General features: G+C 43.7%; 1 protein-coding gene across 8 annotated transcripts in view; it reads right to left on the reverse strand.

Annotated features, from left to right (window-relative positions):
• Positions 1-15,865, reverse strand: part of Cd44 (CD44 molecule (Indian blood group)) — an 89,481-nt gene that overhangs the window by 52,187 nt on the left and 21,429 nt on the right. For all 8 annotated transcript variants that reach the window (XM_021191995.2, XM_021191993.2, XM_021191997.2 and 5 more), the window contains exon 2: positions 2,098-2,263. In XM_021191995.2, coding sequence (XP_021047654.1) covers positions 2,098-2,263 — 166 coding nt within the window. The remainder of the gene's footprint in view (positions 1-2,097; positions 2,264-15,865) is intronic.

A 15,865-nucleotide genomic window follows, 5' to 3' on the forward strand; every position in this document is an offset into this window, starting at 1 on the left:
GAGAGAGAGAGAGAGAGAGAGAGAGAGAGAGAGAGAGAGAGAGAGAGATTCTAGAATTTATTACATTCTCTTGGTAAGTTCTTGTGATTTTTTTCACTACATCATTCTACCTGACACTTATATGTATGTGCATGTTCTATACATGAGTTGGGGACATTAAAATTTCTATAAGTATATATGGCCTTAGTGAGTGACTGTCAACAGGAGGAAAGACAAGTCCTTGCATCCTCTCCCTTTATCCTCTGTCCCTTGGGAAGGCTTGGTCATTATGTTCAGACTGATCACAAGCAGACTGTGACTCCTCTAAGTATAAGCAGTATATCCATGACAAGCTGTGGGGCTCAGCTGCTTCCTCTACGAAATGTCTTAGAAATAAACAGGGCAGTTTAAGGATTAAAGTAAAGAATGCCTTTGGGATTTTCCCAGCAGTTTAACAGTCTGTATTCTTTCCCTCTGGCTCTCAACAGGTAAAACAAACAAACAAATAAACAAACAAAAAAAACCACCTCTATTTCACAAGTATGTCTTAACTGCATTTCACAACCATAGACCAGCTTCCTAAAAGCACTTTCTTAGCACAGCGACCTAGTCAGGCCACACTGCAAAGCATAGCCTTAGGAGTAGGTTTTGCTAACTGGCCATCCTTCATGAAGCTAATGAGTCAGGACCTATAGCTGCAGAGCCATCATACCTTCATGAACATCCTTCAGACTTAGCTCTGGACAGTTACAGTCAGATGCCTAACTGGCACTACTTAAGAGAATACTCTTAAACAATGGAAATAGTCTCTACCCTAAGCCATGCCATTTGATACGGCAGCCACCAGGCAATTGAAACTCAGCTAGTGCCATCAAAGAACTCATTTTCATATAACTTAATTTTAATTAACTTAAATATAACGCACCATGTGTGGCTCATGGTTACTATATTAGGCAGAGCAAGAGTCTCAGTTGCCACTCAAGAGGTGGGTGCCTGAGTATGCAACTAAGGGCTGGGGACAGATGCAATTAACTTCTGTTTAACAGCTTCCATGAAGAGGGCTGCAGTAGACTTTCTAAAAGCATTGTTGGCATGCGTGTGGGAACACATGTGGGCGCAGACGCAGGAAGGGAACTACACTGCCTAAGCTATGGGCTTGGGTGGGCATTCAGAGCACTTATGAAAACTATCTAATTCCTCTAGGGAAATCAAACCACACTAATTACTCAATTGAAGTTGTTGCTAAACCCCTCTTCATACATACCACTGATCACAAAATAGTATACACACACACACACACACACACACACACACAGACACTAATGCAGTAGAGACAGGAAACATAAAATATGTATATGTATAAATGTGTATAATATATAATATGTATTACTTTATATATTATACACATTTATATTATATAGCCTATATAATATATTTGCATAATATATAGTATATATAACACAATATTCATATATAATAAATCATATAAATTATATATACATATAAAATATTCTCTGAAATATTATCCTGAAACAAAATGATTTGAAGAAGGTCCTCTGGGGCCCTGCGAACCTTGTGAAAGACTTCTCAAGGCTTCTGACGATAACTTTAATGTAATACAGCTTTAAAACTTCCATATCTTTAATTTGTCAAACCATAGCAACATAGAAGCTCAACATAAAAGCTCAGAGAGAGGTGGGGGAGAGAGAGAGGGGTTTAAAGAACGTGCTTTGTGTCAAGTCTGCACAGTCGAGCCTCTGCCAGCTACCTATTTATCTTAAACACTGTTATTTGGCTCGCATTTTCTTGTGGTTCCGACAGTGATACTGAATGCCTCTTCAAAGCCAGGAGAGGGCTACAGGAGTACATTAGGCCAGAGGGTTGCAACTGATATGACCCTAATGGCTTCCTCTGGCCTCCCTCCCTATGATTCACAAAGGTGTCTTTAGCCGACTTTAAATTCCAGTTGTCATACCGGTTTCAGTTTGACTTGGACAAATTAATAGGTAGGGCTGCCTCTTTAGGCAAGAACTCATTCAACTGCCAGAGAGGAGCCTTCCAGCCCTAAGCCCCGCCCCGTCCAGTGGGCTTTTCCCAGTGAAGGTACTGCTCTCTTACCTGCATGTTTCAAACCCCTTGCTCAGGGCCAACTTCATCTGGTCCATGGTGGGCAAGGTGCTATTGAAAGCCTGACAGAGGTCAGCTGCCTCAGTCCGGGAGATACTGTAGCGGCCATTTTTCTCCACATGGAATACACCTGCATAACGGCAGGTTACATTCAAATCTGTGGGAGGAAACGGAAATGTTAGAGGCTTTTGCATAAATAATTTGCATGAAACTAGATCAATGGTAAGAAGTGCTTGTAAGTGAAGACTTAAAAACAAAACAAAACAAAACAAACAAACAAACAAACAAAAACGCCAAATGAGGCATTGGGAGAAGCCAAATAACCAGCAGGGGTGACGGCTCAGCCAGGGAAATGCTTGCCTTGTGAGCATGGGAACCTGAGTTTATCCCTCAAAATCCACCTATAAAAAGCTGGGCATGATGGCCAGCACTTGTAATATTAGGATTGGCTTGACGGGTGGATCCCATGGGCTCGCAGCCCAACCAACTTAGCCTTCTTGGTGCGTTCCAGCCCAATAAGAGGCCTTGTGTCTAAAAACAAGGTAGATGAATGAAAGGCAACACACACACACACATGCACACGCATGCACACACATGAAAACCAAGTAACTGCACATGGTATCTCACACTTGAAATCCCACACCTGGGAGGCTGAGGCAGGAGGATCACCAGAGTTCACCCCCAGCCTGGGCTACATGGTGAATCGGAGTCAACTACAATGTAAGACCTTGTCTCAGAAACAACAAAAATCCAAATAAACATCACTACTGACATGGCCTTCAAAATTCACTTTGGCTTTCCAAAGATACATCAAGCTTGAATCTGGGATGTGACATTATAAAGGACCCTCAAATCTGAGGTACGGTATCATAATGGATCCCATCCTTAAAGTATCTTCATTAATAAAGACTTTTTTAGGCCCATTCTTCAAATTAATATAAAGTCATAGGAAACAGACAAAATTAAATCCAAAGGAGAAATAAAGAAACATAAGTCAACTTCTAAGAAAACTACACACACAGACACAGACATAGACACACAGAGACACACACATGCATACCCATACTCTGTTTCCCACCTATTCTTGTATTATGAGCACGTTTCCACAATCAACTGGTCTTACCCCTTACCTTATCACTTATAGCACCATACATTTAGCTGCACCCAGAATAAACTTCCTTCTGGTCAAGAACAATGTGATCTGGCTATGGTCTCTCTCCCTCTCTAGCCCAGGAGTTGCTGGCTCTGTTCCAATTACAATTTTCCCCCCATGCCATCAGCCATTCTGAACTCCTCAGGCCTGAGAACACAGCCCTGAATTCTCTTCTACATGGAATGCTCTGTCCTCATAGTGGCTGGGATGGTTCAATTATATTCTGAATTGTCACCCTACAACATTTTCTCTCAGCAGTGACGGAGGTGCCTGACTCTGGGTCTAGAGACAGAAAGAAGTGGCTTTAACCCAGACTCTGGACCCTCCAAAGCTCAACATTTACCAACAAGAGAATACAAGGTAAAGAAAGGAGTTGCCGAAGGAAGTGATCGTTTCTATCTAGAGCCACATGCTCCACTTGGACCCTACTTTGTTCTACATTTCATTTCAGAGTGGATTGTAGTAGGAGAGGAGTTTTGTTTTGTTTTGTTTTGTTTTCCCTAAATTGTTCCTTGATGTCCTGCACTCTTGGGATTCTGTCATCTGTACCCTAAAAAAAAAAAAAAAAAGCTTTGTATATATACTTAAATTTCAAGAAACAGAAGCTGGGGAAAAATAAAGCAACGTTCAGAAGTCCCCAGCTTTTAGATGGCTGAGGTGGGAACTCCTCCCGGTTTGTTAAATCCCCCCACACAGTGTTTTGAACCGCTTCCCATGTGCTGAGAAGATCCTTCACGCTTAGAACAGGGGAGAGCCACACCCAAACAACTGTTTCATGATGACAAAAGTGGGCCTATTATTCTGAAACTGTGCGGGTGACAGCTGCTCCCTTCTAGAGCAGGAAGCAGGTTCTGAACAGTCAGACAGATGCAAAACCAAGAAAGACGGGCGCCCTGAAGAAGGCGTGTAAGCCTATGTGAGTTGGCTTCTTATCCTTGGTTTCTGTTGTCAGCAAGCAGGTACCATAAAAACAAACAAAACAACAACAACAAAAAAAAAAAACTGTGAAACACTGGAAGCAGACGAATGAAGAAAGGAGGTTTTGTGCAGTTAATTCCTTATCTCTGGGGCCCAGTGTGCTCTGCAGGCACTCGTGCAGCTCTTGGCGGGTGAAGCAACAGCACACAGAGGAAGGAAATGCACAAGGTCCCTTTGAAACGCTATTTATTCTTACTGGCATTTGCAGCTTAGGTCTCAGTTGGCCAGTTTCACAAAGGGAAGCTGTCACTCAGAAAGGCCGCCCTTCCAGGGCCTCTCCCTGAACCAGCATACATAAGAAAGAAAAGAAAAAGAAAAGGAAAGGAAAAGAAAGAAAGAAAAAAGAAAAAAGAAATGTTTGAATCAGTTTCTTGTAGGTAGAACTGCTAGTGTGACTTGAGTTCAATGCCACCTGCCAGCTCCTGACCCAGGTGGTTGCTGTCAACTCCTAGTTTAAAAATAAAGGCAGAGGCTTGGACAATGGTTTGGAGATGAGAGGCAATTTCTTTCTTATGAAAATCAATTCTAGCTTGCCACCTGGCAGATTGAATATGCAAATACAAGAGAACCCAATGCAAGCTGTGACTTTTGAATAAAACCCCTCATGTTCCCTGTGTGTGCGGCAACCAATGTGACTGACTTTTAGGAGGGTGTGGGGACACGTGGTGGGTATTTGCTAAGTGTCTCTGTAATTGACTCTGTGTGTGCATGAACCATCAAGGGCAGAATAAGACAGACAAACTCAGCCTTCACCTTGCTACCTCAGCCATGGGCCTGACACACTGCCAGCATCTGAAAATGGCTGCTGGGTCAATAAGAAATTCTCAGAGAATATTAAGTACAAGCTTGTGTTTATTTTAATCTCATGAGACAGAATCCAGCTCCTAACCCTCATGGCATTTGGACACTTAAGAATTTCAATGATGATGCCCCAGACATCAAGATCAACTACCATGCTGATAAGTCATCACCTCTGGATCACTCTTGCATTAAAATGGGCCAAACCTTGAACTCTGTGTGTCATTTAAGCCCTGGCAATTTATGAAGGCATTCAGACCCTCCAAGAACAATAGCAGTGGTGAGTGCTGGTGTAGATGTCAGGCACTCTTACAAGCATTTCTCAAGTGCTAACTAACCTGCTCCTTAAAACACCTTTAAGAGGCAGGTAATATTAATTACCACTTTCCAGATAGAGAAACTGAGGCAGAGAGAGGAGAGACTATAGAAACATGCCCGAGATCACTGAGCTGTGATGGTGAAGCACACATTCAAACCCACCTGGACTGGGCTCCTAGAACCCACAAGCTTCACCACTACCTTCTTCTCCTAACCCCAGGATAGGTAACTCTCCTGCTTCCCCCGTGCATAGCCAACATTGTTCCCATCATGAAAGGAAAGGTGAGAGGGGAGCAGCATGAACCAAAGATCATCTCCAGCAGAGCAGAGTATCCATGGCAGCGATGGACCAAGCTTCAGGCAGGGAAGAAGAGCTTCTGTATGTCTGTCTACAGTTGTTTCCTCAGAAACAAAAGCCTCTGCGATCTAGGAGTCCTCTGACTTGGGTAACAAATATTAAGCCTGGGAAAGATAACTCAGTCCATAAAAAGCTTGCTGAACAAGCACTAGGTCCCATAAGAAAGCTGGTGTGGTGGTGCACGCTTAGAATCCAGGGGAAACTGAGACAGGCTGATGTCCAGGACTTACAGGATGGCTAGCCTTAGCTTTCATGGTGATCTCCAGGTCAGTGAGAGACACTGTCTTGAAGAAAAAAAATAAATTAAACAGCTTCCAAGGAGTCAGAGATATGCTGTCCTCTGACCTCTGTATGTGTGAAAACACCTAAACACCCACACATGTGCACCCATGTACATGTGTGGGTATACCACACACACACACACACACACACACACACACACACACACACACAGGCTTATATTAAATGGCAATTGTATCTCTTAAACAAGCCCTTCCATATGAAGATACATCCAGAATGTTTTCTTTGGAACCCTCTGGTCTCCAATAAATCTCCTTTATCTTGCAATGACTTGAACTGTTCGAAGCCCCTCCCTTAGAGAGACAGAATGGGCTCAATGAAAGATGTAGACTGGGGCTACTTTCTGATTGAGAGAGAAGCCTCCAGGGACATGCCACTCCCTCAGAGTGCTCATTATGACAGGTTATGAACAGGGCAGGGTCATCTCTAGGTTCATCATCCAAGATTCCCTAAGACCAAGGGGTAGGAGACACATGAGCGTGTCCATAATACCTGAGAAGGAAATAGCTTAACTGAGTTCAGATCCTCCCAGACTCTGCCACTCCTGAGAGATGGCACAGTCAGGGAACTGCTTAACATCTCTGGTGCTCAGCCTTGTTGAAGGGACCATGCTACCAACCTGTTACAGTCTGTGGAACTCACTAAATGAAACTGGTAAAAATGGAGCTTACAATAATTGAAGCTGTGAGTACTGGAGATTTGCCAACTGCCTTATGAACTTCATCTAACTTAACTCTCATCTGAATGTTATGAGGTCAGCACATTGGCAAAGTCATTTTTCTAAAACTATTAGTTTTGAAATTAAAATATAATTGCCTAATTTTCCCCTTCCTCTCTCCCATACTATCCTTGCTCTCTCTCAAGACCAGTTTACACACATACACACACACACACANACACACATACACACACACACACACAGAGAGAGAGAGAGAGAGAGAGAGAGAGAGAGAGAGAGAGAGAGAGAGAGAGAGAGACTTTTTATGTTCAATCCCTGTAATGTTACTTGTATGTATATGACTTCATGTCTGCCCACTTAATGTTAGATAACCAATTAAAGCACTCATTCTTGGGGAAGAGTATGGAAAGCCCATTTTAGAGATAAATAATCTGAGGCACTAAGTCATGACCAAACTCATCCAAATAGAAGGGTCAGATTTCTAACCTGTTATAGGCTAAGGTTAAAAATCACTCTCAGAAAAGTCGTAGCTATCTTATGGCACTATCCACCTTACCCTGGTTTTTCCTAAGTCTTTCAGATCAAGAAAGATACAACTTCACTAGGGAAATCACCCACTTCAATACTTTGCTTACATTGTAAAGTCAGAGAGAGATGGATTCTTCATACACCCAGTCATTTCCCAACTGGAAGAAAATCATAACATCATCAGAGAGGCAGCCACTATGTAATTTCCACTCAGGTTTCCATTATCTGCATTTTCCCAAAGTTGCTTGAGAGGTGAGTGGGAGTGGAGCCTGCTCTAGGAGAAGGAAGATAGACTTCTGGACACAAATAGATAGGCTTTCCTGTGCCCTCCTGATATCTGCCAAGAGTCACCAATCGGGCTTCTTTAAGGATTCTCTATTGACCACTGAAAACGTCTGAGCCTGAAGCTGTTTCTGAACACTTGCTATTTTCCATGAAAGAGAATGTTCCTGAAGACTGCTTGTGTTTTTGTAACTGGCTTTTGAAGACATCCTCTCTGCAATGTATACAACACATTTGCACAAGTTTGGCAGTCATTTATGAAGCTAGACCTCCTGAAAATAGACAGCAACATATCACACATGCAGACCACCAGGAGTCATTTATGAACACATTGTGCCCAAGAGAGGTGAATAGCTCTCCAAGTCTCCCTTCTTTAGATGACCCCAAAAGAATTAATGCTTGCTAGCATGAACTAGTCATACACCTGGTCTCTTTCTGCTCTCCCCCTAGGAGTCACAAAGCAGAGTTAAGTATATTTCTGTTGATTTGGCTCACAGTAGACTGTGGCAAAGAGAAGTTGCTGTCTTAGAGATAGTAGACATAGACGCCAGACCAGTTCCTGTGTTCCATGACTTGCCTAATTACCACACTTTACTTATCATAGTTTGTAGGAACATCAGCAAGCAAAGGCCGTATCTTTTCTGGGTCATGTTTCAGTTTTCAGTAGTTTTGCACCTAATAATTCATTTTATTCTCACGACAAGCCCATGCAGTGGGTTCTTTTATTAATCACATTTCACATGAGTTGATTAATTCATTAAGACATGTTAAGGAACTGGTAGAGCAAGGTACAGACTGAACAGTCAGGCTGTTTGAGTCACAGGGTTAAGTGCTAACTTAGACATGGAAGAGATATGAACACTATCAGAATCCCATTTGACACCCAATTTCCTTTACTTTGCCTGAAAGGGGAGGGTCTTCACCCAACAGGTCTGAGTTGCTTCAGTGCAAAAACCACCATACTATTGGATCTTTTTCCCTCTCTCAGGGAAAAAGTCCTGAACTGCAACTTGTTCACTGGCTTTATCCAACTGTGATTCTCTCTGATCTTATCCTGTTCTCTTCTCAAGACAGTTTTGAGAATTAGAATAGTTCAGTCCTGACTGCAGTTTCAGCCTTCTGTCCTTTATATCCCAAGTGCTCCAGCCACGCTTAGGCCAAGCTAATGAGAAGAAGAGCTGGCATTCTGGTTTGACCCACAGCTGGGTTCACTTGTGACTTTCCGAAATGTCTATTGGCAATCCCAACGGTCTAGACTTACCAAGTAGATGCTCTAGGCTGGTCAAGCTGGAACCTGACATCCTTGCTTGATGGTCCTTAACAGAATCGAGCCCCCATGAGACTGCCACACAAATCACGTGGGCAGTGAGTGGCAACCAGTGCACATGTGGTTTTTACATTCACAGTGTTTGTTGTTTAAACCCAAGGCTCTGTTACTGCCCTCTGACTAGCAGAGCTTATGTCCTACACAGAAAATGATACAATTCATGAGCCTAGCTGAGCTGATTCTGATTAGAAGCATGAAGGGAATGTGCCAATTTTAAAAAAACAAAAAACAAAAAACAAAAAAAACAAAAACATATTGGTAATTAGATCATCCATGATTAGAGGTAGGACAATAAAGGACCTTAAACAAATTAGCTATGAGAAACAAGAAAATAAAATTGAGAGGGACTAAGCTTGGTCCCCTAGACCATTGTGAAGAAAGCACAATCTCGGGGGACTTTAATTGCAGCATTCTGACTCCTGCTACAATGCTCCTGACACAGTCTACTTTATAAGATGTTTGAGCATGCTGTTCCCAATAAATCCACAACTCATGTCCAGGGAGCATCATTCTGAAGTACATCATGGGCAAGTCACTCTTTTTCCACTTGTGCGATGTCTTTGCAGCTCAGAAGTTTCCATCTGGGAGCCATTCAAGCTGTATAGCCCCTGCTTCCACCAAGCCTGCCAGTACAGAAGAAGGCTGGCAGCCTTCCCATTGCCCCCACAGCACTTGTGCCATCGTCTGACTCCCATGTGATGAGTGCCTGATGAAAGAGTCCGTTGTTCAGCATCTACTTTTGAATGAGGCCAACACCATTCTTGGTGCTAGATGGCCTTTGGCTGCCCACTGTAGACCGTGAGTACCTAGTGACTCAGTCTCTCCCGGAATCACCCCCTCCCAAGGCGGGTGAGGGCTTAATGAGCAGAGAAGACAGTCATGCACAATCATATGGAGGGAATTTCCTTCAGAATTTGTCATGGGGTGCTTTTAATTGAGCTATTCATCTCTTGGCACTCAGAGGGGAAAGTCCCCCCCCCCCCCAGTGTCTGGGGTCCTGGCTGAACACCCTGACCTCTCAGTCTCTCGTTTAGGGAACAAGGAGTCTACCATGAAGCTGTCACCCTGGCCATTCCTGCCAAGTCCTCCAAATAGCCGACCCACTGCATCCTCTGGTGATGCCCTGAGTTGTTTTCAGAAGTTGAGAAGAAGCCTTCTTCCTGCCTTTTGCATCTGTGTTGGGGACGTGGGCAGTAAGACCCTGCTGCAGACTCCACCCATTCTTCTGGATCTATCAAGGTGCTTGCTTGCCCCTAGTGCTACCTCACTACATAAGAGTGCTATAAGTCCCTGTCCTCCCTGGGGAACAAGCCTCCAGGAAGACAGATGAAACAAGAAACCACAGTGTGTACCCTTGTGTGTTGCCATGGCAACCAGGAAATCCACTGGCCTCAACACCTTTGTTTTTTGTTTTTTTGTTGGTTCCCCCCCCCCCACTTTTGGATCTTATTGATTTAGCAGATTGACTAGCACAAACCCAGGATGTGGTTCAGTGGATGGACAAAGCGGCAGAAGGCCACATATGGTTTTTCCTGCAGCAGTTCGGAGAGGCAAGAATGACAGCTCCACTTTGTCTTGCAGTTACTTTTTTTTTTTTTCCTGGGCAGCTGTAATTACTTCTACATCATCTAATTAGAGTACAGCTTCTGCCCAAGTCTAGAGGCAGCACTTTGAAAGACGAGCAGATCAAGAGAGGGACCTTGTGAGAGACAAGGCAGAATAAGAAGCTGTTACTTGTTAATATCTTCACTGGAGAAGCGATCAGTGAGTCCTGGCTTGCTGGTGAGCCAGTCTCCATCTGGCAGGAGGATGCACGGGTCACACCCAAATCCTGTTCACTTTAAGCTATGTGACCTTGAACTATTCGCAGTAGGATCCCTGAAATATCTAGCCTTTCTCTTTCCTTCAGTAAAATGAGAATATGCTCAAAAGTCTTTATATGTTTTTATGGAAATAGCCTTATGCAATCATGTACATGTCAACTGGAAAATCATTTTTAGAAGAATAGAAATCATAATATTAACTAAACAGAATAATCACTAATCACAGGTATTCTCAAATCCAAATAAAACTAATTGATGGCATCAAAGCTAGGACATCTTCAGGACTTGTGAGATAAAAGGGTTCAGAGTGTGGGTTTGCATACCTGAGGCACATTCAAATATCAGAAAGGTCCTTAAAATTCCCACAGGAATAAAGACATATTTTGGTGTCACTCTCTGCATAACAGAATGCATCATGTGCTTTAGACCTGGATCACCTTGTTAAGTAGGACTTTATCTCATGAAATATGCAACACATGCATACCAAAACAGTCCTTTGAAGCCTTAAGGGTGGGTGCTATGCACCCATTTTACAGATGGAGAATTTAAGGAACAAGAGATGCAGGGAGAGTTTGATGAACACAGAGATTGGCTCAGATCTTCTGGGTCTACCCAGATCTTCTTGGGTTGATACCAGGGTAAGGAGGGGCAACAGCAGCCTTCATAGAGCACAGTAGTGGTGTTCAGCTTCTTTCTCTTGCTGCCATGATGCACTGGGGAGATTCAGGATGGCTAAGACAAGTAAGAGTATAGTTGTCTGAGGTGGAGCCAGAATGAGGGCTTTGAGATAGACCTAGAGCCTGAGTCCACCTTGTTTATTCACCTCAGTACCTAGCCTACCCCTTCAGTGACCCCGGCCCTCTCAAACTCCCCTAAGGGAATATCTAAACCAGTTTGGAAAACTCTGAGGCAGAGGTCAGTCATTACATGATACTCATCATTTGGTCAGCCTTAACTTGAAAGTACCAGGAAAATGGGTCACCCCACTGATGTCTATGGAAACAGACAAGGAGCAATTAGCACAGGGCTCTGAAGCTCCAAGAGTGTCACATATAAGATACATCATGCGAAAATGCTTTAGAACTAATATGCCTAGTATAACCTTCATATTTCTTTCCTTGTTTCAAACATAAAAGTACCTTGCAAAAGAGACCTCCTTGAAGACCACCATTAACTGACCTTGCAGAGAGGAAATAGAAAAGTTTGAACTTTTTGTACATTCTGCCATGGCTGGGTACATTTCTGTGACTGGTATATTACTGTGACTGGGTAAACAGTGGACCTGATGAAATATCAAGACTCAGTCACTGAAGTACAGCTTATTGTCCTTCATGATGGAGTCACCTAGAGGAGACATGCAAAAGGCCACCTCCAGTTCCCACAAAGCTCATCTACCACCTAAAGTCCAAGGTAGGACCTATTGTTTTTCCTTTTCTTTTATCTGTCTCTTTTAGCCTCTTTTTGAGTGGAAGTGAAAAGATTCCAGCATGTATGGAGCTGCTACTCTGTGTGGGATGGCAGCCCAAGTGTCCTGAAGATTCTCCATCCTGGGACTATCTGCGCAACATCCAGAGGTTGAATTAGTGACCTTCCTCAACTGAGAGGAAGCCCAGAAAGCCCAGCATCTTATCATGAAAGTGGCAAAAGATAGAGGCAGAGCTAGTAAGCAGAGACTCAGCTCGTGAAAGTCATGGCTGCCTGCTTGGGATACTTAACATGCAAGCCAACTGTGGGCCATAGCAGGCTGGGAAACACTGGCTCTGACCGTTTCAGTCTCTGAGCCCTTGTCTGGGCTTCTGAGCTGTGTCAACACAAAGGGGCACATGGTTTGCATCTGCTAGTCCCTGCACAGTGATTTCCTCATCTAACAGTAGTCATCTGAGATAAGTGTTGTAACCATCACAAGCCTTTATGCAGAGAGCAGATGACAACACTGAGACTGAGAAGTTTAGCAACCTACCCAAGGGTTAGGTGTCATGCAAAGGCCTTCCTGTTTTCTCATGGAAGCACAAGTGGCAGTCTCTTACCTTGGCTTCCAGAAGTTCTGCATGAGAAGTGAAGTCAGGCCTCTTCCTAGACAGTTTCAAGACAAGGGACTCAATATTCTAATTCCATGCAAATTGAGTTGGAATTAGAATATCGATGGGAGATTATTATTTCTTTCTCTCTTTATGATGGAGAATTTCATCCAGAAATCTGCACTGCACTGGGTCTTAGGAGCTCTGTGTCTAACAGGTGGACCCTTTAGGGACCTAGATGATAAGAAAAATCCTAACGAACAGATTGGATTTCTGCTTGGCTGGGGTGGTAGGCAGGTCAGTACCTCTGCTCTGCCATGACAAACAAAATCTAGTTCAGATACTATTTAGATTGGTCCTTGTAGCCCCTCCCTCCACGTTATCACTCCAGTGCCTGGGTCGAATGGTGACACTCATAGTCTAGTAGCTACTAGATATTTATCTACCCCCAATGGCCTCTTCCTGGCACTACTCAAAAAGCCTTATCCCAATAGCTCTAAGTTTGGTAATAAATTAAGTTGCCCATAAGACTTAACACTTACCTGTAGCTCACCTTGTAACCAATACTGACTTAAGGTGGATTAGGATGGAACAACTCCAGAGGCTAAGTTGATGTCATAATCAGGGTTACTATTGTTGTGAGAAAACACCATGACCAAAAGCAACTTGTGGAGAAAAGGGTTTATTTGGCTTACATATACTGAGCCACGATCCACTGATGGATGCCAAGGCAGGAATTCAAATCCTACAGGTACCTGGGGGCATAAGTAGATTTAAAGGCCCTAGAGGTCTGCTGTTTACTGCTTTGTTTGCCCTGCATGGCTTAGGCAGCCTACTTTCTTATAGAACCCAGGACCACCAGACCAGGGGTGGCACCACCCACACTTGGTTGGCCCTTCTCCCACCAATCACTAATTAAGAAAACTGTCTACAGTCATTTCTACATTCTGGTATTATGGAGGCTTTTTCTTAATTGGAGTTCACTCCTCCTCTCAAATAACTCCAGCTTGTGTCAAGTTGACATGAAACTTTCCAGCATAGATAGGAATCACCATGAGTTCTGGGTCATCTTGGGCTACATATAAAAAGACCCCTGTCTAAAAAAAAAAAAAAAAAAAAAAAAAAGCCAAACTAGAGTCATGTCTTTAGATTACTTCCTCACCATCTTCCAGTTTATCAGAACAGTGAAGTGACATAGCTGTAAAGTACTTATTTGCAGTGACAAAGCATTGCAACTAGACAGAGTTCTAGGTCCCCACCACTTCCCAAATCAGAGGCACCGAGACCACCAGGCCTCATTGCCACATTGCCACCTATCTCTTGCTTCTCATTTCCTCTTCGCATACTGTGTGCTAAAGTGAGTAGGTAGGGATGCCACGGAGGTGCTTGTCTCCTCCGTGAGCCTGACTCCTATTCACTCTGCAGACACCTTTGAACAGACAAACACGGTAAAACAGATGCGGCAGAGGCTGGGCTCTGGGGGCAGGGATTTTTTAAAATCTGAGCCAAAAGATGTCCAGGATTAATACTTTTCCAGTCACCTAGTGAATTGTGATCCATGTCTCTTTGTGCTTTCTTTTTTTTTTCTTTTTTTTTTTTTTTTGGTTTTTCGAGTCAGGGTTTCCCTGGCTGTCCTGGAACTCACTCTGTAGACCAGGCTGGCCTCGAACTCAGAAATCTGCCTGCCTCTGCCTCCCAAGTGCTGGGATTAAAGGTGTGAGCCACCACGCCCGGCCTCTTTGTGCTTTCAACCTGTGCAACTACATCTGTAACAGCAATCTACATCTGTAACAGTGATGCCAGTCTCAAATGCCAAGCTCCCAGAACTCACTTCTAACAAGCTCTTACATCCAAGTAAAGCCACAGGGTTTGGACAAGAGTCTTTCGCACGTGTTACATTCTCACACAGAGTGGGCCAAACATAACTTCCCATTATTAGGGAAGACGGCTTATTCGAAGACCCAGAAGTCTGGAAATACAGGAAGATACAAATGACCCCTCTATCAAGTTGCCAAAAAGAAAATAAGGTGTTAATTTCCCTTAAAATAAATGGCCGTTCAAGATGACAAGGGAGCAGACCTGCCAAAGGGCTCTTCTTCCACTAGAGAGACCTCTAGAAAATTTTGGGTGAGAACAGTGATCACTTGGGATAAAATCTGACACACACACACACACACACACACACACACACACACACCACGAGATCGTGCCAAACAATCACCAGCCTATAATAAGGACATGGTGAAAGGTGTTGACTCACGGGGTCATCCATAAAGTATGGAAGTGTATGCCAGCTGTGACCCTGGGTAAGAGCGATAAGGACAAATCCTTGCCATCAAAGAGTGTACAAGGAAACAAAGAGCGCACAGGGAGGCCGCTAACCTATCAATGAGGCAGTTTCTAGGACCGACAATGCCAGACAGAAAATAAAAGAAGGCATTGTCTGTCGCAATGACTGGAGCTGCACTGGCAGGTGACCAGTGTGACCTTAAGCTCACTTTCCTAGGAAAGTGTGCTCTTCTTTTATTTGTTTGTTTGCTTACTAGGCTTGGGTGGGATCTGACTCCTGGTGTGGTGACTCATCCCTGTTGTCAACCTGACTGGATTTGGAATGGCCTGTGGGACACACTCCTCGGTATGCCAAGGAGTGATTTTTTTTTTTTCAGAGAAGCTCTCCAGAGGAAGGAAGGACCACCCTGGGTCTAGCTGGCACCATCCCTTGGGCTGGGGTTCTGAACTAAATATAAGAGAGGTGAAGAGAATGCCAGAATCCCTGTCCCCTGTCTCCTGGTGTGAAGTGCTCCAGCTACCATGAACTCCGCCATGCTTTTCCCACCACAGTGGACTGTACTCTCTTTAACCATTAGCCCAAAGAAATCCTTCTTCCTTCAGCCCCCTTTCTGCAAGGTATTTGCTCACAGGCATGAAAAATAAAAGCAACACACTTGACAAAATGAGATTTCTCCTCTACCCATCTCCAGATTAAAACAAATTTAGGATTCATATTTATCTTCCAGGAATCAAAAGATCTCCTTTTGATATCCTCTAGATGCCTCTAGCATTTGGATTCGGTAAGATAGACAAGAGAGAACTGGAAGGTAAGCACATGACTACTGAATGTCCTGGCTTTGAGGACAAGGGCTCCATTTGGATCACAAGCTGATTTCAGGATTGGGGAAAGTAGAGCTGTATCTGAC

Source organism: Mus pahari, chromosome 3, assembly GCF_900095145.1.
Source record: "Mus pahari chromosome 3, PAHARI_EIJ_v1.1, whole genome shotgun sequence".
Classification (NCBI taxonomy): Eukaryota; Metazoa; Chordata; class Mammalia; order Rodentia; family Muridae; genus Mus; species Mus pahari.